Genomic DNA, 22,699 nt, shown 5'->3' on the forward strand with positions numbered 1-22,699 from the left:
TGACAAAGTTATAAAATAGAAGAGCTGATTGACATAGATGGTGGAGTTTGATCTGTGATGGTGGGGGGGGGCTTTTATTTTGAAAGTTAACACAGAGCACTGGGAGAAGGTTCCTGTTGGTGGAGGGTCCAACAAACCATCTGACCCCAGTGCAGGAAAAGTGGTTCAAATGGGAATTCAGTGTAAAACACAGTCAATAAGCAAAACCACTAAAGGAACAGATTCGGATTTTTGAATTTGTTTAAAAAAGACGATTTTCTTCTTCATGTCCATCCCGCATACAGCCCAGACCGTCTATGACCAGTCTATCATCATAACATGGATTTTGTGCTTTAAGGTCAAACGTGTTGGCTGCTGTGTTTGGCCTCTCTGGGCCACCGTACAGTAGAACCAGTGTTTGGGCAGTAAACTCCAGGAGGACTTCGCCTTCTTCTTCTTCTGTTTGTATAATTATCATTCAGACGTTAAACTCCTCTCATGTCACTTTTCCTCCATGTGTGAAGCCACTTCCGCACCTCCGTGTGAACCGACTGCAAAAACTGTAAACAAACCGCGGCTCATTAATATTAACGAGTGGGTGTGATCTGCGTGCGGTACGCCCCTCCCCTGGTCCTGGATATTACCCAGCCTCCTCCGGGGCTCCTCAAAGCGCTGTCCGGGCTCCAGCTGCAGGCAGTCGGGCTGCAGGGAGCGACGCAGACCAGGACAAAAGCGGACAAAGGTTCCCGTGCAGGACGGAGCCAGAACCGGTTCTTATTGGCACGTTTCTGCGGAGACTTCAGGACAGGAAGCTGCAGCTGAGTCTCCACCCGTGCATGTCCCACCCGGAGGGCTGCGCCGTCACTGAGCCCCGAGAGCCGCCGGCATGAGCCCCACACGGAGCCCCGTCCTCCTCCGTGCTGCCTTCAGCCTGCAGCTCCTGCTGCTCTCTGCCCGCGTCCAGGTACCAGACCCCCGCTGGGTTTTGTCTAATTTAAGCTGCATGTTAGTGGAGGTTGAGACTGGAACAAGAAATAATGAACCTCCTTTATTCTCATGTTCTGATGTGGATTTAACCAACAGACATGAATCAGTGAGAGTTAAGACATTTACCTGATGGTTCACCACAAAAACATATAAATTCATTTAGTTCATTAACTTTAAATGTTCCTGACTTTAATGGGCGGAACCAACAGAATCTGATGGTTTATGGAACAGGATGGTTCCTGTAAACACAGGTATTTATTTGAGGGTTTAAAGTCTGTTCTTTATGTTGAGGGCTGTGTGCAGGTCTAAGTGGTTTTACTGGGAGTTTGTCTGCTGAGGCTGGAACCTGCTTCAGCCGATCTTCTCCCTGAACCTGATTCAATCTGATGTATAAACGTTTCACATGTCGCTTTAGTTTGAAGCCTCCAGGTGAAAGGACTTTGCTGCTCTTCATCGAGAGCCGACTCCCAGTAAAACAGAGTCCAGCTGTGAGATCTAGTCGATTGATCGATCAGAGGCTCGACAGAACCAGCGTCTGCAGCTTCTTTTGTTTTTGCCTGTTCTGAAGCCCAACGAGGCTCCTGGTCTGTGAATGTTTTTCCCAGTGTACCAAGACCCCAGACGTGTCAGGCTGATGCTCCTGCAGCGTCTTAACGGGTCCTGACTGGGTAGAAACCTTTCCCTTGTTCCACCAGCTGCTGTTGGCTCACCTGTCGACCCTCCCCACAGGTGTGTTCAGCTTCGGGCCACTTCGAGCTACAGATGTTGTCGATGCAGAACGTCAACGGGCAGCTGCAGAGCGGCGCCTGCTGTGACGGGCCCCGGGACCCCACGGATCACCGATGCACAGAGGACGAATGCGACACCTACTTCCGGGTGTGTCTGAAGGAGTACCAGCTGAAGGTGTCCTCGGCCGGGCCCTGCAGCTTCGGCTCCGCCTCCACACCTGTACTCGGTGGGAATACCTTTTCTTCACGCAGCATCAAGAGCGACAAAGCCAGGATGGAGCTGCCGTTCAGCTTCGCATGGCCGGTGAGTCTTAAAGGTCGAGATGTTGATGTTGTGATCAGAACCAGTGCACAGGTCACATGTGTTTGCAGTCGAGGTGAAGCAAATGGACTGGGGGTCATGGACTGGGGGTCATGGACTGGGGGTCATGGACTGGGGCTTTGTGATGCAGTTTGAGTGTCAGGACAGTCTCAGTCAGTGTCTCCTGGAAGGAAAAAGAGCTGAAGGGGGACGTGGTTTGGTGGTTTGATTAGTTAAACTGTCTGTGGTGGTGGTTTGGTTCTGGTTACTTTCCTAATTATATGTTTTAGCCTCATAAGTTGTGTCTGTAATTATGAGACACTGAGTCACAGTTTGACTAATAATAATTATCAAACTAACTGTGGGTCAGGCTGATAAACATACAGTCCTCAGCGAGTTCTGGCTCCTCTGACTTGGACACCAGTCTGGACTCTGGGCTCGGCCTGGACTCTGGGCTCAGCCTAGACCCTGGGCTCAGTCTGTTTGGTTTCCCAGTCTGATTGGCCTCAGGGCTGATGTGGTTTGAGACCAGGTCTCTGTGGTGTGCAGGTCCAGATGAGGGCAGCCTGCTGTTGCTGTTCTGGTGGCCCCCGACCGGCCGGCGTGCTGCAGGATAAAGGGCTTTTGTTGCTCGGCGGCTGCAGGACATTCCTGCTGTGGACCCTGGTAACGTGCAGGATGAGGCCTCCTCCTCCTGGCAGCACTGACCCAAACAGCCTCTGTGTCAGTTGTGTTTATTGGAGCTATGACGGCAGCACAGGACGCATGAAGTCCTGCAGCACCTGTGGTTCATCCCTCGTCCATTCTGGTTCTTCACTCTCTGCAGTTTTTACTCCATATTTCATGAGGGGAACTTGTCCTGTATGTTTCCCTCCTGGTGTCTTCTTTGTTGCTTTTTGAACCTTTATTTTCTGTCTCTGCCTCCTTCTCCTGGAGCCAGTGCAGGCAGGTCTCTGCAGGGGGGCAGGGGTGGGGGTGGACAGTGGTTCAGTGAGTCCCCATTGACTGCAGTGGAGGAAGTGGAGTCAAACTTGTGTAATCCTGGTTTTTAAAGCATCTGCTGACGCAACTGCACAGTGCACAGGAAACGGGTTGTACCAGGGACCTGCCGCTCTGAGACAGTTTGAATTCAGTCCATTAAAACAGACTGTAGACTGTAGATGAGTTCTCCAACCACAGGCTGTTATTTGTGATCAATAATCCAATCGACTCGGTAACACACTGAAAGATGAAGGCAGAAGATGTTCATGTGCATCAGTGGTTTGTGCTGCAGTTTGTGTTGGAACAAATGATTTTATCTTAACCAGACCACCCTGAAAGACACACACACACACACACACACACACACACACACACACACACAAACCAACCAGTCGTCCGTGCAGGGCTGAGCGGGATGGATGACTGGTTGCCCAACAGTCAGCGACTGGTAAACAGAAATAATTAATAATGAAGGATCATTAAAGGACAAAGTCTGAAAAGTCACTTTGTGTTTTCGAAGTCAGCAGGCAGCGTTTGGGCTTTAAGCTTATTCTGGTCGAAGTAATTACAGGACGCTGGTAAATGTCAGGATGAGGTGGAGCTGCAGCACAAAGAGAACGTCACGAGCTGAAAACACTTTGAACCGAAGGACAATGGACAAACTTCATTCAGTGAAACTCACCAAGTTTTACTGGGGGGGGGGGGCAGCTCCAAGTCACAGCTCAGCTTATTTAAGCAGCTGCTGCTCGTGATGGTGAGGAGGCCGAGCAGGGCAGGACCGAGCAGGGCAGGGCCGAGCAGGGCAGGGCCGAGCAGGTCAGGACCGAGCAGGTCCACAGAGGACGAGAAACTTGAAGCCCAAACTCTACACTAATTAGCAGCTTGTGTTTTGTGAATTGAGGACTTATAGATTGATGAGCTCAGTTTCAGTTTGATGTGTTTGTGGGTCCGTCAGACCCCGTCTGTTGGAGCCACGGTGTGATTTGTTCTGCAGAGACAGTTTGCAGCTGGGACCTGCTCAGTGACCTGCCCAGAGCCAGGTGTTTGTCCATCACTCACCTGTTCTGTCTTCGTCTGAGCTGCAGGTTTGACTCAGCCTCCTGTTCCAGACGCAGCTTAGTCAGGGTCTCAGACAGAAAGGCTGGAGGGAAGTGAAGGTGAGAGGGAGCAGAAAGGCCTGCAGGGATTGTTTTCTGTTCATGTGCCAGGGTCATGAGTCCAGATGTGGCACCGCTGGTTGACCACTGCTGACTGACGCTCTGAGTGCTTTCCTTCCTTCCTTTCCTTCCTTTCCTTCCTTCCTTTCCTCCTCACTTTGACTTTCTCTGTAGTTCCCGTCTGCAGCTGCTGACATCAGATGACTTTTCCCATCAGTCCGATCTGTCACGGTGCTAACAGGGTCCAGACTTTTCCAAGCGTCAGTTTCCAAACAGTGATGATGCGTCACTGTGATAGTTTAATTAGCAAGTTGATTTATAATAGACATGGAGATGAAGCGTCAGAGCAGCTGAACAGCTCCTATATGTCGTATTTACTTTGAACACATCATCTCACCTCCTTCCATCCAGATCGATTGGTTTGAACTGGACTGGACTTAAGAAAGTGCTGTGTGTCCTTTGTCACTGTGTGACTGGTATAATATATTATATATAAATTGCTCAAAGACAAATAAATTCTGTGTCTTTCCAACAGACTGATGACTGATTAAAGCTGATTTATGATTCGTGTAACTATGACCTCAGACTAACCCTTTACCATGCTGACAGTCCTTTAATCATGGTCTCAGTGGGAGGATGTGCTGCTTGTCTGTTGTACATCAATATAAACTCATATCTGTGAACAGATCTCGGGCTGTATTTACTTGTGACAGATGTTTTTCTAAGGTGATTAATCATAAAGGCAAAATAAGCAGCAGTTGCGGCTCGGGGCCTTTCACTGTCAACTGTCAGCTGTAAAACCCTCTTGGGGAGTCCTGTCTGATGTGGCTGGATGAGGCGTCAGATAAACCAACAAACAGAACTTAAACAGAGGAAGTTTCTATTTTCTGCCGCAGTGTGAGTGAGTTCAGAGCCGTGCACCTTCCTCCTCCCAGCCTGGACCTGCCTCCGCATGTCGCCTGGCTCTGCTGCTCACAAACTATTTTCCCACAGCGAGTCTGCAGCCAGAGAAAGCAGTTCCACCTCCTCAATCAAACAATCAAAGGCACGGGGAGTGATGGGAAATCACCCACGGCCTGCGGACGAGCGCTGGTAGCTGGCAGCCAGTGTCGGGTCCTCTTTCCCGCTCTCAGCTAAAGGTCCAATTAGCTGCTGTATGTTTTGAGGTGCCACCCACTGAGACTGGTGGGCAACAAGTGGATTTTTCCTGCAGAGTCGGGAGGCATCAGCCCGACGCCCAGATCCAGTTTCAGCCAAGAGGTGATGCAAGGATGTTGCAAGAGTCTTCAGTCACAGCTTCAGTGTATTAGCTCGCTTTGCATTCATGGCAGTTATGTGGCGTCTGTCACATCAGTCGGTCACTCGGCTTTAACCAGCTCTGCTCCAGTTAATCTTAATGTGGATTCATTTACCTACTAAACCTGCAGTGCTGTTGCTTCTGGTCCAGCAGCAGCTGATCTCAGGCCAGAGCTGAGTCTGTGAGTTTTAGGTATTCAGAGTTTATTCAGATCCAAATGAAGAACGTATGAACTTCGGCAGGGGACTGGATTCGGACCATAAAATGCTAACACCCAGCTGACATTCACAGTAGACAGGAGCTCAGTGAGTCCAGACTTTGGACTCTAAATGTTGTTTCTAATCCTCATCCCTAACCAGCAGGTTATGGCCCAAACTGTCACTGACATGTCCCAGTTTACAGGACTGTGCCCCCTTGTTCTTACAGTGAGTGGTCCTGTCTGATGAAGAATCACTGCCAACAGCTTCATCTTTAGGTCCAAATACAGCAGCTCAGATACTAAACTGTTGGTTTGTCTCCAACCTGAGCTGCCAGGCTGGTTTTCAGTGAGTCACATTGCTGAGAGAAGTGATGGACAAAACTACCAAAATAAGTCAGAACCAGTTTTCCAGTTAGTTTACTGGTGTTTATGCCAGTGAGCCAATGAGTCACTGTCCCCCTCGTCAGTGGGACATGAACCAGCCCATGGCTGCACACAGACCAAGGACCCAGACCAAGGACCCAGGCCAAGTCCAGTCCTCTCGGCCTGTATCAGCCCCTTGTTTGTGTTGCAGTTTCCACCTTCAGTTGAAACATCTAAGACGTGAATTAGTCCTGTGTGATGTGTGTTGTGGCTCATTATGGAGCAGTAATCCTGTCAGCAGCTCTCAGCGCTCCGTAACACATCACAGCTAATCTGTAAACTGCACGCACTGACTGTGGTTTCCTGCGGCGCTCGGTGTTGGTTGGAGAGTTTATCTAGCTGCTGTGGATCCACTCCAACATCAGCAGGGTTTGATAAATGTGGACAGGATGATGTAAGACCACCTAGGCTGAGGTTCAGGCACATTTGAAGCAACCTTAGTTTCTAATTCTGCATTTTTAAGAAGAGCAACAGCAACGGCACAACAAACCAACAAACCGTCACGTCACCAGGACTCTGGTGCAGATTTCCCTCAGCGGTTTCGATGGTGGTCGGTGTCTGTGCTCAGCTCTGGTCACACAGGGCTGATATTAGCAGGAGACTTTCACTGATTTAAATAAGCTGTGATTTTGTTCCTGCACAGAGCTGATGTTGATTTTACAGCAGTTTGAGAAAAGGACCCAGAGGCCACTTACTGGATCTGTGGGGCTGATATGGAATTTGATTCACTTTAGTTTGTACCCATGAGACGGTTGGGGTCAGGGTCAATAACTGAATCGTGATGAAGCTGCATTTGTTGCTTGTCACATTAAACATCACACCAAGAATGAAGCGCAAACTTTGACCCCCTGTGATTCCCTGCTCTGTGTCTGTGGGTCTGGTTGACGTTGGACTGGTGTGAACATTAAAGGGAGAAACCAAACCACAATAACAGAGTGTGGATCTGGGCTGTTTGTTATTCGATAGCTGTGAGAGCAACAGTGGCCTGAGACAGAGTTTCAAAGTGCAGCTGGAAGCTGCAGCAGGGAGGGAAAAAGATGGTCCAGTGACATCTGCAAACACTTCAGGGTCTCATTGGATCCGTTAAGGTTACTAAAATATACAAATAAACATGTCACTTTATGTAGATAATTACTTAAATATTGTTGTTTGTGCTTTTTCTTGGAATCAGAAATCAGATGTTGGTCTTTTGTTTGCATCTGTCTTTCATAACGTCTGTATTTACGTTTACATGTATTTTCCCTGCTTTCACAACAGTAACGTGTTTACAGCTTCATGTGCGATCAAAGCTACTTTAGACTGAAAATCTCTGTTGTCCTTTGCCAACTATGAAATTTGTGTCTTATATTTATTCCTTATCGGTTTGATTGATCAGATTGGATTGTTGGCTACGTGCTAATAACCAGCCCTGCTGTTTTCTCGTATCCAAACTGTCCAGTTTATAAAACTAACAAACAAAAGCAGCAGAACATCTTCACCTGGAGGGAAAAATGTTTGGTGTCTGTTCTTGATTCTTTATCAAAGCTCCACTGATGAGTCCTGTGTCTGTGTGCAGAGGTCCTACACTTTGATCGTGGAGGCCTTGGACTTCAACAACGACTCATCCTCCACCGGTGAGTATCATCATCATCATCGTTGTCGTCATATTTATCCTGCTCTCACTCCTCTCTGCTCTGCCCTACTCGACCTTTGACCTGGGAGCTCAGGCCACAGACAAGTCGTCATTTCTGAGCTGAGCAGCTTCAAACGCAGAAAGAAACTATTGGATGTTTGTGAGGGAGAGGAATATTCATCTCTAATATATTTACCAGAGAGTAAATAATAATTCATCCCTGCTCAAATGTACAATGAGACATTCCTAGAAGAAGCAATACTGGATTTTGTTTTTACAGAAGCAACAATGATTCTTGTTGGAAAAATATTTGATGTAGTAACAGCTGTGGAAACACACAGTACTACACTATTGAGTTTGTTACCTGGAAAACATCACAGTAGATGTGTTGTTGAACGTCGGCGAGTAAACGACAGAGAGTCTGAACACTTTGTTATTCATCCTCCTCGGGTTCCTGCTCTTGTTTACTGCAGCGATAAAGTAAAGTCGTGCTCCAACACCAGCCTGTGGACGTTCTCACACGCAGAGTCCCATTCAGAAAACTGGCTCGAAGTGTGAAAAGTGTGTGTGCTGGCTCAGTGCTGTATTTGGCGTCCCACAGGGAACCATTATAGGCCCGGTGTGAAGTTGTGAAGTTGGGTGGGCAGGAGGGGTGTAGTTCATCTGAGTTTCAGTCCAAACACCAGAAGTGTGTTCTGTGCCAGGTCAACTCGGAGGCTGAAACTGTGTGTGAGATTTGGAGGACTGTCAAAACCGCTTCTGAGGCAGATGAGGGCAGAACAAATCCCGACCCAGAGTCCATCCCTGTGTTCCAGTAGCTCTGACTAATGCTGGGGGGGCAGCATTAGTATTTTGGTCATCATAATTACTGTCATTATACATGCATTCTGAACACAGTGGGTCATTTGAGGAGGTAACTGTGTTTGTGTGTGTTTCATAAAAGCCACAAACACACGTGTGACTATTTATTTTCTTTATTCAGGTGGTTTCACTGAGCTCAGTCAGAAAAAACACAACAAAGTAGCAGCAACACCTTAATGAGTAAGAGCTGAGGCCAGTTTGCAGTCCAGTCAGTTCAAATGGTTTATTCCTGTCAGGGTCAGTGTGAACTTATACAGTATCTGTGGATCAGCAGTTATTAATTGTGTGTTGTCGTCGTGAGGTTTCAGTGAGAGAAGAGGTCTTCATATTAATATTAAGTGATGATTTGTCGTTTTTCCCCTGAAGAAATAGACAGTTTATCTTATTAAGGAGGAAGTAACTGTGGAGCAGAAATAGACCTTGAATTAGTTTGATGAGATCAAACCGGAACTGAAGGAGCAGGAACGTTCTTCACTTCACCAACACAAAAATCTGTCCAGAGGGACGACCGTGTGGATCGGCAGCTGTTTCCAGCTTGTGGCCCAAATAATAAAGATTGATTTTACACTAAATGAACAGTGATAAGGTCCGTTAGTGATCGACCGTGGTCAACAGAAGGCCTCGGTTCCTGTCACCTCTCTGATTCAGTAACAAGTTAATTGAGCCTTTGGTGCAAAGACGACAGAGGCCTCAGATTCCGATCACGATGGAACCGGCAGGTTTCTCTTCAGCCTCTGGGTTCAGGTGGAATTCATCGATGAAGTGCCAGGTTTGAATATTTGCTCAAACATCCTGGACACAACAGATCCCTCCTTTTTTTGAGGTCAACTGTTTTTTCAAATCTGCCGCCACTGTGCCATTTTTAAAATTCTCCACCATGATGTGAAGTGTTGCAGTTTGCCTCCAGGCAGCTACCTGCTCGCAGGTTTCTGGACGACTTTCTCCTCAGCTGCTCGTCGGTTAAACAGACGCCGTCACCTCAGGCCGACCACACTTTGCAGCCCTCCGGTGAAATGTCACAGAGCAGCTCAGCATTTTCAGACTCCAAACAAACGGTACGTAGCCATCAGCAGCAGCTGGGCCGACGGACCAGTCCACAGATCTAAATTATTCTCAGTTAAGCATCCAGTTATTCCCAGAGGAAGTCCTTAGTCAGTGGGATCTGGTAATATTTAATATTTCAGGGTTTAGTCATTTTCTGACTCTCAAAGTTTAATCAGGAAAATGAGCAGGAGGTTGATTCTGAACATAATCACAGTTGTTGCCATGGTGACGTCAACAGTGAGAAACTGGGACCTGAACATCATCAGCAGCAGCAGCAGCTTGTCTGTGGCCTGACAGTTCACATTAGTCTGGTGCTTGTTGCTCTGAACATATGACGTCATTCACGTCATCATTTACATGTCAGCTGCTGTGTCTGCAGATCTTTCACAGTAAAAGCCTCCAGTCATTTAGCTTCAGTTTCCTGCAGCTGGATGGTTTCTGGGCTTTTACTGTGAAGCAGCTGGAGACATGAGACATGAAACATCACTTCCCCTCAGTGTTTCTGTCTGGCTGGTCTGAACCGTTGTGCTTGCAGGTGTTGGCGGGGCGCTGATCGAGAAGGCCGTCCACTCGGGGATGATCAACCCCAGCCGGCAGTGGCAGAGCCTGAAGCACAACGGCCCCGTGGCTCAGTTCCACTTCCAGGTCCGCCTCAGCTGCGACGAGCACTACTACGGCTTCGGCTGCAACAAGTTCTGCCGCCCGCGGGACGACTTCTTCGGACACTACGAGTGCGACCACAACGGCAACAAGACGTGCCTGGAGGGCTGGTCCGGTCCAGACTGCAGCACTGGTGAGGTCTGAGGGGACACTTTTGTCCTTGGAGTCTGTTCTTCAGCACCCAGGGACTCGACAGTAGCTCCGATGAAGTCAGGATTTGGTTAATGCAGTTTTTAAAAACGTTGTTTGTGTGAGTTCAGACGCTTCAGTGTTTAGTCCAGGACCTTCACGAGCACAGAGTTCATGTTTGTCTGTGTCTCCCTGCAGCGCTCTGCAGACAGGGCTGCAGTACAGAGCACGGGTCCTGTAAAGTCCCTGGAGAATGCAGGTGAGGACCAACACACACACACACACACACACACACACAGTCAGTGCTGTGCACACAAACAGACACTCAAACTGTGTGTGTGTGTGTGTGTGTGTGTGTGTGTGTGTGTCAGGTGTCTGTATGGCTGGCGGGGGGAGTACTGTGACCAGTGTATCCCTCATCCTGGATGTGTTCACGGCAGCTGTGTGGAGCCCTGGCAGTGTCTCTGTGACACTAACTATGGAGGACAGTTGTGTGACAAAGGTACACACACACACACACACACAGAGTTTAGACAGTCAGGTATTAGGTGACTGGTTTGTGTTCTCGTGTGTCATTAACTGAAGATGAGCACCAACCTGTGGGTGACTAACTCATGTTAGTGTCTTAATAACTGATGTCTCAGGTTCATCGTTAGCGTCTTGGTTTTAACGTGTTTCAGACTTGAACACATGTGGGACGCAGCAGCCGTGTTTGAACGGAGGGACGTGCAGCAACACCGGACCAGACAAATACCACTGCTCCTGTCCCGAAGGCTTTTCAGGAGTCGACTGTCGGAGAGGTGAGAGTGTCGGTCAGTAGCTTTAGAACAGAGACGCCGCTCAAATAAAAGCATGAAACATTAGAATAACCTGAACATAAATAAGATGTTGAACCACTGAGCAGTTTCCTGTTTTACTCTCGTCCTCACTGACAATAGTGTCTGTGCTGTCTGTTGCGTGGATGTTTGCAGGCTGCGGTTGTTAAAACCTGCTGACTGTTTGAACTGTGCAGTTTAGATGTAAGTTCCTGGTGTTTGTGAGTAGTGGAGGAAACCATCCAGGCAGGATGTGAAGCTGAACCAAAGCAGCCTTCACTGACTGGATCCAGCATTTTGACCTGACCTGTGTCTCCACAGCGGACCACGCCTGCCTGTCCAACCCCTGTTTGAATGGGGGCAGCTGTGCAGAAACCAGTCAGGGTTATGAGTGTCTCTGTGCCCCCGGATGGACCGGACCATCCTGCTCCATCAGTAAGACCTGCTGAAGCCATCAACTTGGATTCGATCCCGTTTGAATGTCCGGCAAAGCTTCAGTGACTGATGGACTGATGTTTTTTCTGTCTGTGTCAGATGTGGACGAGTGTCTGGGGAACCCCTGCAGTCATGGAGGAACCTGTCAGGACCTGGTTAATGGTTTCAGGTGCACCTGTCCTCCTCAGTGGACTGGAAAGACCTGCCTTATTGGTGAGTCCTTGAATCCTGTACCAGAGCTGCTCTGAGGTCATTAAAGGTTGGCAGGGGTTTGACAGACAGAAGCATCTCTGTCAGTTTTCTGTACAAGAACATCGACCTCATCAACCGAGGCCCCAGCAAACCTCATCCTCAGGTGTTTTAGTCCCTCAGGTCGGAGCTCCGTCTCTCTGAGTTTCTAACTGATTTTAATGTTGACGCTAACATTGGGCCATGTGTCAGTCCACTACCAGTTACAGTTGCTGCCCCCATACTCCATGTGCTCTGTGTGCTGCAGGGAGGAGCCTAAACTAGGACCAGCAGGCAGCGAAGACTAAACTCCCTCTTCTCTCTGTTGAATCTGTTTATTCTGTCGTTTCATGTTTCGCTTCAGACGCCAACGAGTGCGACGACAACCCCTGTGTCAACGCCAACTCCTGCCGAAATCTGATTGGAGGATACTTCTGCGAGTGCCTGCCCGGTTGGTCGGGTCAGAACTGTGATACCAGTGAGTGAGATGCTCCAGAGACATGATGATTCTGTTTAATGAGGAGATGGGACGCAGCATCGTGGTGCCAGAACATTAGCTTTTATTTGTGTAGAAAACATTTACAAAAGGCTTTTGTTTTGAAAGTTGCTTTGGGGTTTTTTGTTTTTTTTTTTTTTTTGCTCCAAACAGAAAAGAGGATGGAAAGAGAGCAGGAGAGAAAAGTTAGTGGGAACAGATGAGTTTTTATCTTCTGATGTGATGCTCTGGTTTAAAATGACACGTCCATCCACAGAGACACAGACGAGTCATTAAAAAGATTAAAAAGACCATCAGCACCTTTCAGAATCGTTTGATTGACGAACGATCAGATCTGTTCAGGTGTTTTGTCACAGGAGGTCCAGTACGTCACTGGTCCCTGATAACCTGAGAGACGAGGAGCAGCAGGTTTATCTCCAGGTGTTAATGTGAAGGGAAAGACTTTTATGCTGAAAATCTTCTCAGTCTCATGTGAAACTTATTTGTTCCTGCAGATATCAACGACTGTCGGGGCCAGTGTCAGAACGGAGCCGTGTGCCAGGTGAGGACACACACACACACACACACACACACACACACACACACACAGTCCAGCAGGGCTCAGTGTTTGCTGAATATTGGAAAATGTGTGTGTGTGTGCGATGGTTTTCTCCACTCAGATAAACAGTCTGTTCTCGTTCCTCTCTGATGCTGATTGCAGTTTTCTGGATTCTTCTGGGTTCTTGTTTACTGATACGGGTCAGGTTACATTACATGTAGCAGCAGTTTCACAGAGTGTTCTCTGCATGTCTGGTCTACATAGTTCAGTTTGAATCCGACTCACCGCAAATCTTTGGGCTTTAGTGAAAGTAAGTGGAAGTGAAATCAGTGTAAACAGAAAGTACAGACCATAATGTCTGTGGTGATAAATTTTCTGTGTGCTGATTACGTTAATCCCCAGAAAATATTCCAACCCCCAGAAACGTTGGCAGAAAAAGTCCAGCTCCTCAAAATAAGAGGCAAGAGTTTTGATTCAAAATGACTTAAAGCTGAAAAGAAATGAAATCTACACACACACACACACACACACACACACACACACACACACACACACACACGACAGAGCAGCAGCTCATCTCTGGCTCCTCAGCTTAGTGCTCAGACCTGGTCTCATGACGTGGTAGCTTCAGTTAGCGTCTGTCTCTGGGACTCCCTGGGACCTGCTGACCTGATTCTGCTCAGTCGAACAGCATTATCAATAATGATCATTTCCTGTCTCCCTCAGGACCTGGTCAACAGCTATAGGTGTGTGTGCGCTCCGGGTTTCGGTGGCGAGCGCTGTGAGGAAGACGTGGACGAGTGCCTGAGCGGGCCGTGTCTCAACGGAGGCCGCTGCCACGACGAGGTTAACGGCTTCCGCTGCCTGTGTCCACCCGGCTTCTCTGGGAGTCGCTGTCAGGTAACGTCGGTCCGGTGCCCTGCAGAGATCTTAGCTGCCATTACTGAAGATCTGACAGCTTCATTTGTCACCAGCTCAGACCTGTAATGATTTATTATTACAGGTCTGAGCTGTGTTACTGACATGTGTCCACAATTTCAAATCTAAATTTACTGCACTTGCTCTGTGCTGTCACACTTTGAATGGACAGTGTGGAAAATGTCCTAAAATATAAGAACCTAAAGATGTAACAGTTCTGAGGGAGAGTTTTCATGTGAAGGAGACAAAAGCTTGTAGAAACAAACAGTATCCATGTAGAGACCAGTTACTGTACAGATGTTACAGAAACTCTGTCCTTCACCTCTGTCCACAGCTGGATATCGATTACTGCCTCCACAGCCCGTGTCAAAATGGCGGCCAGTGCTTCAACCTGGCGTCCGACTACGTCTGTGAGTGTCCCGAAGACTACGAGGGCAAGAACTGCTCCCGGCTGAGGGACCACTGCCGCAGCACACCCTGCAAAGGTCTCACTGTCAACATGAAGCTGATAATATCTAATAATACTGGTGATCGATTATATCTAATAATACTGGTGATCGATTATAATTATGTTCATCCTCCTTTGTCTCCTCCTCTTCCTCAGTGATTGACAGTTGCACGGTGGCGGTGGCGTCCAATAGCACACCGGGTGGGGTGCGTTTGATTTCCTCCAACGTGTGCGGCCCCCACGGGCGGTGCCGGAGCCAGGCGGGCGGCCAGTTCAGCTGCGAGTGTGAGGAGGGGTTCACTGGGACCTACTGCCACGAGAGTGAGTCCATGAAGCTTTTAATGTGATCGATGTCCCTGTTTGGATTCATTCTGTGTTTCCAGCCTAAAACCAAACAATAATAACAACGTAGGTCTTGTTCTTCTTTCTGTCTCAGATATAAATGACTGTGAGAGCGCCCCCTGTCTGAACGGAGGAACCTGTATAGATAAAGTCAGCCAGTATCAGTGTATCTGTGCTGAAGGCTGGGATGGACCCACCTGCCAGAACAGTGAGTCCTCTTCTTCCTCACTCCTCTTCCTCCTCAGCAGCAGCTGAGCGGCGTGTTGTGTCCTCATGTTGTTTTGTCCTGTCGTCCTGCAGACGTCGATGACTGTAGCTCCGCCCCCTGTCAGAACCGAGGCGTCTGTCGAGACCTGGTCAGCGACTTCTACTGTGAATGCACCAACGGCTGGAAGGGCAAGACCTGCCACTCACGTAGGTCCTCTGTCTGTCTGTGTCTTTGTCGAGCTGCTGCAGATGAATTTTTAGATTCGGAGACAAATGTCGTCAATAAAATCCTGCAGATGTGCCTCGTATGAAACATGAAGACGAGATCTAAAAGAAGCAAATGTGAAAAGACAGAAACATAGAAGATAAAGTTTGTTTGTAGACTCACTCGGCCGTACTTTCTGTCTGGACTCCCAGGAGAGAGTCAGTGTGACGAGGAAACCTGCAGCAACGGAGGAACCTGCTCCGACGAAGGAGACGCCTTCAAGTGTCTGTGTGCGGCCGGCTGGGAGGGAGCCAGCTGTAACATCGGTCAGTATGACCTGCAGGTTCCAGGGTCAGATGTTTTAGATGGTTTTCAGACCACTCTGAGGACAGTTTGTGTTGTTCTGACCCAAAGCTCCTCATGTCAGTGTTTCCTTGGTGGGTTTCTCTCCCACAGCACAGTGCAAAGGGTCACATGACCTGCTCCCAGGCTGCTTTGCTTCTGTAGTTTTATTCCCTCGTGATCAACACGAGCTGATCAGAGAAAGAACCACTACATGGAGCCAACAGGCGGGACCCACTTTGTCTCCTCAACAGTTTCCCAGAGAAAGACGAAGTTAACGAGACTTTAGAGTAAAGTGAATCAGAATAATCAGCCTCAGCTGGACTGGAACGTTTATTAAAATCACATTTAAGGCGTTTTAAGACACTTTAAAATTCAGATAATTGGATTTTAGACCTTTAAAGTCTTTTCTAAGGACCCGGTCTTTGTCTGTCCAGCAAAGAACAGCAGCTGCCTGCCGAGTCCCTGTGAGAACGGAGGAACCTGTGTGGTGGACGGAGACTCGTTCAGCTGCGTCTGTAAGGAGGGCTGGGAGGGCGCCACCTGCAGCCACAGTGAGTCACTGCCCCCCCCATAGAGCTGCAAGAATCACTTAATGACCAACTATTAGTTAACAGTCATTTTAATTTGTCTGATTTCAGCCTCTTAAACGTGAATATTTCAGTCTGTTCTCTATGTTCCAGACACCAACGACTGCAGTCCTCACCCCTGGTGAGTCCAGCTGAGTCGCACCTGTCGGCTCTCCTCTTTTATATTTTATTTCTATCTATTCTCACACAACATATAGTGAGTGAGGACAAAGGGAAACGTGGGTTTGAGCGCTGAGGGAAGCTGAAGGTGTTGGAGGAGCGAGTCATCCTTCAGCTCAGCACAGGTTTTGTTAACATGATGCTAAATGAAATCCTCCGTCCTGGCTTCCTCTTCATTGTTTGCTCTTTCACTGGATCAAATGTGGAACAAAACATGAACAAAACAACAAAGTCTGTGCCAGTTTCACTTTTTATCTCCAAACCACAGAGGCATAAATTGCTCATATCTTTGAAAAACCGATAAAAAGATTCTGTCTGTAATTAAGATTAGGGGTTAGGCGCGAGGCTTCCAGCTCAGTTGGTCAGGTTTTGTGATTTATTGCTCCAGGAAATTATGGTAAACTCAGCTCTCAGCCCATTTTTTCCTCCTGACTCAGGACAAACTGTTTTTTTCCTGCACAGTCGACTGCAGGTCTGACTAACCCTCTGTCCTCCTGCAGCTACAACAGCGGGACCTGTGTCGACGGAGACAACTGGTATCGATGCGAATGTGCTCCTGGGTTCGCCGGCCCGGACTGCAGGATCAGTGAGTGTTGACCTTCGACCCCTCAGTCTTCCTTCCATCTGCCTCTGGTCTCTGGTCGGGTCGTTGGTTGTTGGTTGTGTCCAAACCTCAGCAGCTTAAAGAGCCGATCAGACTCTGGTTCTTCAGACGCTTCACTTTCACCTGTGTGTGTCCAGGATGTTTAGCTTAGCTTAGCATAAAGGCTGCATGAAACTAACAGAACCCACCTCGAGCGGCTCCAAAACAAATGGCACTTATATGAAATCAAAGCAGTTATTGTTGAAAACATATGTCCAGCCCGTAGGTCTCCAGCTGCAGCTCCTGATGTCAGGACTTTCTACTTTTCTTTGTTAATGCGAACGTTATTCTCCGTTTTCCTCAGATGAATATTTGTTTCAGTGCTAATTTCCAGTGAAGCTGATGAACTGATCAGCAGCAGGTACTTTAAAAAAACCAAAATCCCAAATGTTTTTCTCCAGCAGGAGGATTTTCTGCTGTTCTGTCCTCGTGATGGTGGACTGGGTCTGGACTGTGTTGGACAATCCTTCTTTCACTTTTATAGTTTAAACAATAAACAGATTTTTCCAGTCGGGGCTGGACATGATGATTTGCAGCCTCCTGTCACCACATTTACCATCTCTTGACATCGTCTCTGTTACTAAAGAGGAGCAGACCCTTATTTCTGGATCCACATCAAACACGATGAGGAACATAACGGCTGGTCTCTTTCAGATATCAACGAGTGCCAGTCGTCGCCCTGCGCCTCCGGCTCCACCTGCGTGGACGAAATCAACAGTTTCCGCTGCATCTGTCCTCCAAGAAGAACCGGCAACCTCTGCCAGGAAGGTAAAACCTGCTCCAGTTTTTAAGTTTAAACATCGTTTTATCCTGCAACAGGAGTTAACTATTAAAAACAGCTGATAGCTGATATGTTGCTGCTGCTGGTTTTTGTTGCAGTGTCGGGGAGACCCTGTGGGGTCGGGGGGTCCGTGGCTCTGGATGGAAGCCGATGGGACGAAGACTGCAACAGCTGCTGGTGTAAGAACGGGAGAGTCGCCTGCACAAAGGTAAGGCTGACCCTGTCTGAACAACATCACAGTGTAGAATTCAGTCTGTTTTCTAAAAGTCAGATCTGAAAATGAAACTTTAGAAACAATGAGCCTCAAATGAACCAGTTGATTCATATGAGACGTATGAGAAAGAAAGTGCCTGGTGGTGCAGGTCAGGATTAGGGTCTGAACCCAGGTGGACCTGGGGCCTTTCTGTGTGGAGTCTGCATGTTGTCCCTGTGTCTGTGTGGGTTTTCTCCTCCCACAGTCCAAACACATGCAGGTCAGGATTAGGGTCTGAACCCAGGTGGACCCGGGGCCTTTCTGTGTGGAGTCTGCATGTTGTCCCTGTGTCTGTGTGGGTTTTCTCCTCCCACAGTCCAAACACATGCAGGTCAGGATTAGGGTCTGAACCCAGGTGGACCCGGGGCCTTTCTGTGTGGAGTCTGCATGTTGTCCCTGTGTCTGTGTGGGTTTTCTCCTCCCACAGTCCAAACACATGCAGGTCAGGATTAGGGTCTGAACCCAGGTGGACCCGGGGCCTTTCTGTGTGGAGTCTGCATGTTGTTCCTGTGTCTGTGTGGGTTTTCTCCTCCCACAGTCCAAACACATGCAGGTCTCTATGTGTCTCTGTGTGTCAGTGCTGTGATTGGCTGCTGATCTGTCCGGGGGGACCCACCTCTCACCCATTGCATGCTGGGATTGGATAAGCAGTTGATGGCTGAATGTATAAACTCTCAAATATCAGTACTGGGCTCAGTAATCCAGCATCATCTTACAACAGAGTAAAAAGAAATTTCTGCTGGTTCTGTTTGTGTCCGACAGCTCTGGTGTGGACCTAAACCCTGCAGCCTCCACAGTCAGACTCACGGTGCAGAGTGTCCGGCAGGTCAGACCTGTGTTGCCGTCCGGGACGAGCGATGCTTCGTTAAGCCCTGCCTCGGCCTGGGGGAGTGCTGGAGCCCCGCCCATCATGCCCCGCCCACAGCCAGGTGTCACCCAGAGAGCAGCTGTGCCAACATCACCTTCACCTTCAACAAGGACGGCATGGCAAAGGTCAGTGTGTGTCCTGCAGCAGATCTGAGGAGCCCACACAGGTGATACTTCCTGTTGTTTACCTGCTGCTTTGTTCCTCTGCTGCTCAGGGTTTGACTGTGGAGCAGGTTTGTCGGGAGCTGAGGAGCCTCTACATCGTCAAGAACGTGTCCTCCATTTCCTCCATGACATGCAAGCCGTCACTTAGCAACAACAATGAGATCCACGTCGCCATCGTAAGTCACACCTGAGCTGGAAATTAAACTTCAACCATAGAAACTTTCTGTAGTTTTATTTCCACAAACCCTAAAGGCTGAAAACGGCCGTCACTGTCTTACACCACTCTGAAGCTGATGGAACCAGAGCCCAGTGGACTCTTTGTTCCTTCAGAGCCTGTAAACAGTGACGGCCGTTCTCAGAGTCTGGAGCTGGTTTTTGGAAAAAGAGGGGCCTCCCATTGTTGGTGAGGAAGAACCATGTGAGCCAGGTCAGCGGTGTGGCTCCCTGCTGGGTTTTTAATAGTCTTTGGACAACAATGGAGGTCTACGGCTCAGACCCATAAGCTGAACCAGGTTCTGGATTCACACACATTCATTGGTGCTGTCGGCCTCTGGATGGGATCTGGACTCTGTGACACACACACAGAACCAGCAGCTGTGTAGTGTAACAATCATGGACATCAGGTTATTTTAAAGATGTCAGGATCATGGAAAACATTTACCTAAAGTCTGAAAATGGAAAAAGAGCATGTCAGATGAAAGAAACCAAATTTACTGAGGCTGAAATGTAACAGACCTTAACAGTGTTGTTCTGGATGTTTCAGTCGACAGAGGACCACAGCAGAGGGACGGCCTTCGTTAAGGAGATCACAGACAGGATCATGGACCTGGTCAGCAAGCGGAGCGCCAACAGCACCATCATCAGCGCCATCGCAGAGGTCCGCATCCAGAGACGACAGACCCACAACCACCAGGGTGAGCTGCAAAGAACAGAAGAACTCTGATCTTCAGTCTAAACATATTGTAGTTTGACAAAATAAACAGGGTCTCAGAGTCCACTTACTGGATTTTACTATGTCAGAGACCAGAGAGGATTTAATCTGAGTGACCAAGACGTGACCAGGGATCTACACTTCACACGTGATGATGATTTTATTTATTCATGAAGACCATGAGAGGTGGTTGAAAGCTCAGGAAAATCCTGGAATTGGACCTTGAGTTAAGAGGTTTTTGTTGGAGTTTTAGGAAATTCAGTCGAAAACTGAGCAGCAGGAAAGTTTCAGTTTAAGGGGAGAGAGTAAATGCACCTGGTCTACCTGTCGTGTCACAGTGTCAGACCCCTGTAAACAGGAGCCAGTGTGGTTTTTATTACCTGTGTCACCTTTTTCATGGAAGCTCTGAAACGCTTCCTCACAGGATGTCATGGTTTCACTTCTCAGCTCGTTAGTTTTCGTTTCATTAATGTCAGAGCTCAATGTGTTTGTTTTCAGGACTAGACTGAAATCTACCTGATTTCCTTTTGATGGTTTTCTGCACAGTCAGTTCAAGTTTGTACAACATTTGTTCAGGTTTCTGATCCGGTCTTGAGTTGTTCACTGACCTTTGCTCCTCTCCGTCCAGCACACCATCTGGTGCCCCTGCTGGTTTCCGTGGCGATCGTCATCTGGGCGTTGGCGGTCGCCTCGACGTTGCTATGGTGCGTGAGGAGGAGGAGGAAGCACAACGCCCACACGGGGGTCAGCACCCAGGTATCGTCATCTTTGGCACCCACAGCTGAGGACAATAACGCCCTCCACAACAGTGTCAGCGCCGCCCGCGAGCAGCTCAACCACATCAAGAACCCCATTGAGAAAAACCCGCCAAGCCACCACCTCCTCCTCCTCCACCACCGCCTCTACGAGGACAAGAACGCCATCAACGCCAGATCCAGGAAGTCTGACGCCGGGAGCCAGTCAGATGAGGACGAGGTGGACAAGCAGCTGCAGAAGTCGAGGTTCCCCCGAGCTCCACCGGCGTACTCGCTGGTAGACTGGGAGGAGCGGCCCCCCCACCACACGACAGGAAAACCCCCACACTGGACTAGCAAACAGGACAACAGGCAGCTGCAGTCGCAGGGCGGAAACAGGATGGAGTATGTCGTATAGCCAACGGGGCTCACAGGGACCGGACCCCCTGTTGGTGGTGGTGACCTGTTGGGGGCATTTGTCTTTGTTTCGTACAGAAATGGATTATTCCTCGCTGTCTAACTTATGTTTCTCCTGACACTGGTCTGAACTGTCCACAGGGCTGCAGCTGCGATTTGGTGGACGCCTTCATAGACGACAGAATCCTGAAAGCCTCTCACGCCTTTATCGTTTCTGTCAGGACAGACTTTGGGGTGTGAACGTGCTGCTGCCTCGTTGCACCGCAGCACCCAGAGAAAATATTTATTGGTTGTTTCAGGTGGGATTTCTCAGCGGTTGCTGTCGGCGTGAAGTATCGTCCGTGTAGAATGTTTCTGTATAGATGTACAAATATTTTTTTTTAATAATCAGTGGATATTTGATTTATTAACTTAATCTTTAAGAGCCTTAAGGTCGTTCTTTTTTATTTATGGGTTTAGAGTTGAAGGTTTGACAGCTTTGTAAGCTCTTTGTGATGGAATAGTTTTTTTTATATGTTTTTTTTTTTTTCATCAACGCCAAAAAAGTGTTTTTGAAAAAAATAGTTTCTTTTTTAGCCTCTTGGTTTTGGGCATTTTTGTGCCTCAGCTACATGTTTGTACATTTTGAGTTCGCCAGGGTTTCCTGTTCTCGGTACCTTCCGTGGCGAGGGAGCGCGTTAGTGCTGTTCAGACTGATTCTGCTGTTGCAGGATGTTTTGACACAAACCAACATGGCGGCAGACGTTCTGCTTTTGCTACTGAAATTCAAAGGACGCAGCGATTTGTTGTCATTTTTTAGTACCAAGGAAAATCCAGAAGTGAGAACAGGCTCTGGATCCTGTTTCTAAGAGTTTGTAAGAATCTGATCAAGTCTGCGTAACTAAGGAGAGTGTTTCCTCAGACACTGTAGAGCTGTAGTGGGACGTTGCGGAGACTAAAATAAGGCTGTGAAACCATATTGGATTTCAGTCGTCAGCACCTTTAGTTTATGAGGAAAAAAAACTTGAGGGATTTGTGGACCTTGAGAAATAAAGTTTGTTACTGGCGACAATGTTTTGATATTTTTGGACAAAATTATATTTCCTGAAACTGTGTTATTATCCAGGAGTCTAACCCAAGGACATTAATCATTTTAATGCCTCAGCTAAAATGACCATTTCACTGCTGCTGCATCATTGGACCAATTCAGACGGGGTTTTCATTCTTTTGTTGGAAAGTCTCAGACCTGGTTCAGAAGTGTTTTGTAGCTTACGTTAACTCACAGTCAAAATATCAATTATAATGCAGGCTGGTCTGGCTGGTCCAAAGTTTAAAACCAACAGAGCTGCTTTGTAGCTAACCATGAAGCATCAGCTCGACTCCTGTCATTTAGCAAACAAATAGACAGAATTCGAAACTGTGCCTGAGGCCAAACTGAAACCAGGCTGTTGTCTGTCTGTACTCAGCCAAAGGCCGACTATTAGAAGAAGAAGGGCTGCTCTGTACGATCAGGACGGGCCTGTGTGGATTTGGAGTTCATCCTGACAAACAGGGTGGTGTCGTCTGCAAAAAAACGATCAGCTTTAAGACCATCACTTAAATTCCTGGTGTCACATTCTCATTGTTAAAGTTTCAGTCACATCAGTTGTTTAATTTCAAGTAGGTGAAGCTCAAGGTAACATTACAGACCTTGTTTTAGTTTAATCTTTGAGTTTTTATTCAATATTTCTCATCACTTCGTAACCTCAGTTCCTTACAGGCATGAAAAGGTTGTAATTCAATAAGAATTGACCTGATGAAACTGGGTTAAGTTCTAATAGATTGACTTCACACAATGATACGTGCTCG

General features: G+C 48.0%; 1 protein-coding gene across 1 annotated transcript; it reads left to right on the top strand.

The window, feature by feature from the left end:
• The first annotated feature begins 661 nt into the window (after positions 1 to 661).
• LOC113140173 (protein jagged-1b-like) lies at positions 662 to 22,410 on the top strand. Its single transcript, XM_026323935.1, has 26 exons — positions 662 to 943; positions 1,696 to 1,998; positions 7,608 to 7,665; positions 10,105 to 10,362; positions 10,557 to 10,617; positions 10,730 to 10,860; positions 11,039 to 11,158; positions 11,495 to 11,608; positions 11,708 to 11,821; positions 12,201 to 12,314; positions 12,827 to 12,873; positions 13,597 to 13,770; positions 14,123 to 14,273; positions 14,393 to 14,557; positions 14,673 to 14,786; positions 14,879 to 14,992; positions 15,203 to 15,316; positions 15,770 to 15,886; positions 16,016 to 16,043; positions 16,582 to 16,667; positions 17,379 to 17,492; positions 17,604 to 17,713; positions 18,521 to 18,751; positions 18,841 to 18,966; positions 19,554 to 19,704; positions 20,350 to 22,410. The coding sequence occupies exons 1-26, from the start codon at positions 866 to 868 to the stop codon at positions 20,871 to 20,873; spliced, it is 3,717 nt and encodes a 1,238-aa protein (XP_026179720.1). The 5' UTR covers positions 662 to 865; the 3' UTR covers positions 20,874 to 22,410.
• Positions 22,411 to 22,699: the final 289 nt, after the last annotated feature.

The sequence above is a fragment of the Mastacembelus armatus genome, unplaced genomic scaffold (genome assembly GCF_900324485.2).
Source record: "Mastacembelus armatus unplaced genomic scaffold, fMasArm1.2, whole genome shotgun sequence".
Taxonomy (NCBI): Eukaryota; Metazoa; Chordata; class Actinopteri; order Synbranchiformes; family Mastacembelidae; genus Mastacembelus; species Mastacembelus armatus.

Coding starts and splice junctions, on each gene's coding strand:
- LOC113140173 (XM_026323935.1), top strand. CDS start 866: ATGAGCCCCACACGGAGCCCCGTCCTCCTCCGTGCTGCCTTCAGCCTG. Junction 10,363..10,556: donor CGGTCCAGACTGCAGCACTG/GTGAGGTCTGAG, acceptor GTCTCCCTGCAG/CGCTCTGCAGACAGGGCTGC. Junction 19,705..20,349: donor ACAGACCCACAACCACCAGG/GTGAGCTGCAAA, acceptor CTCTCCGTCCAG/CACACCATCTGGTGCCCCTG.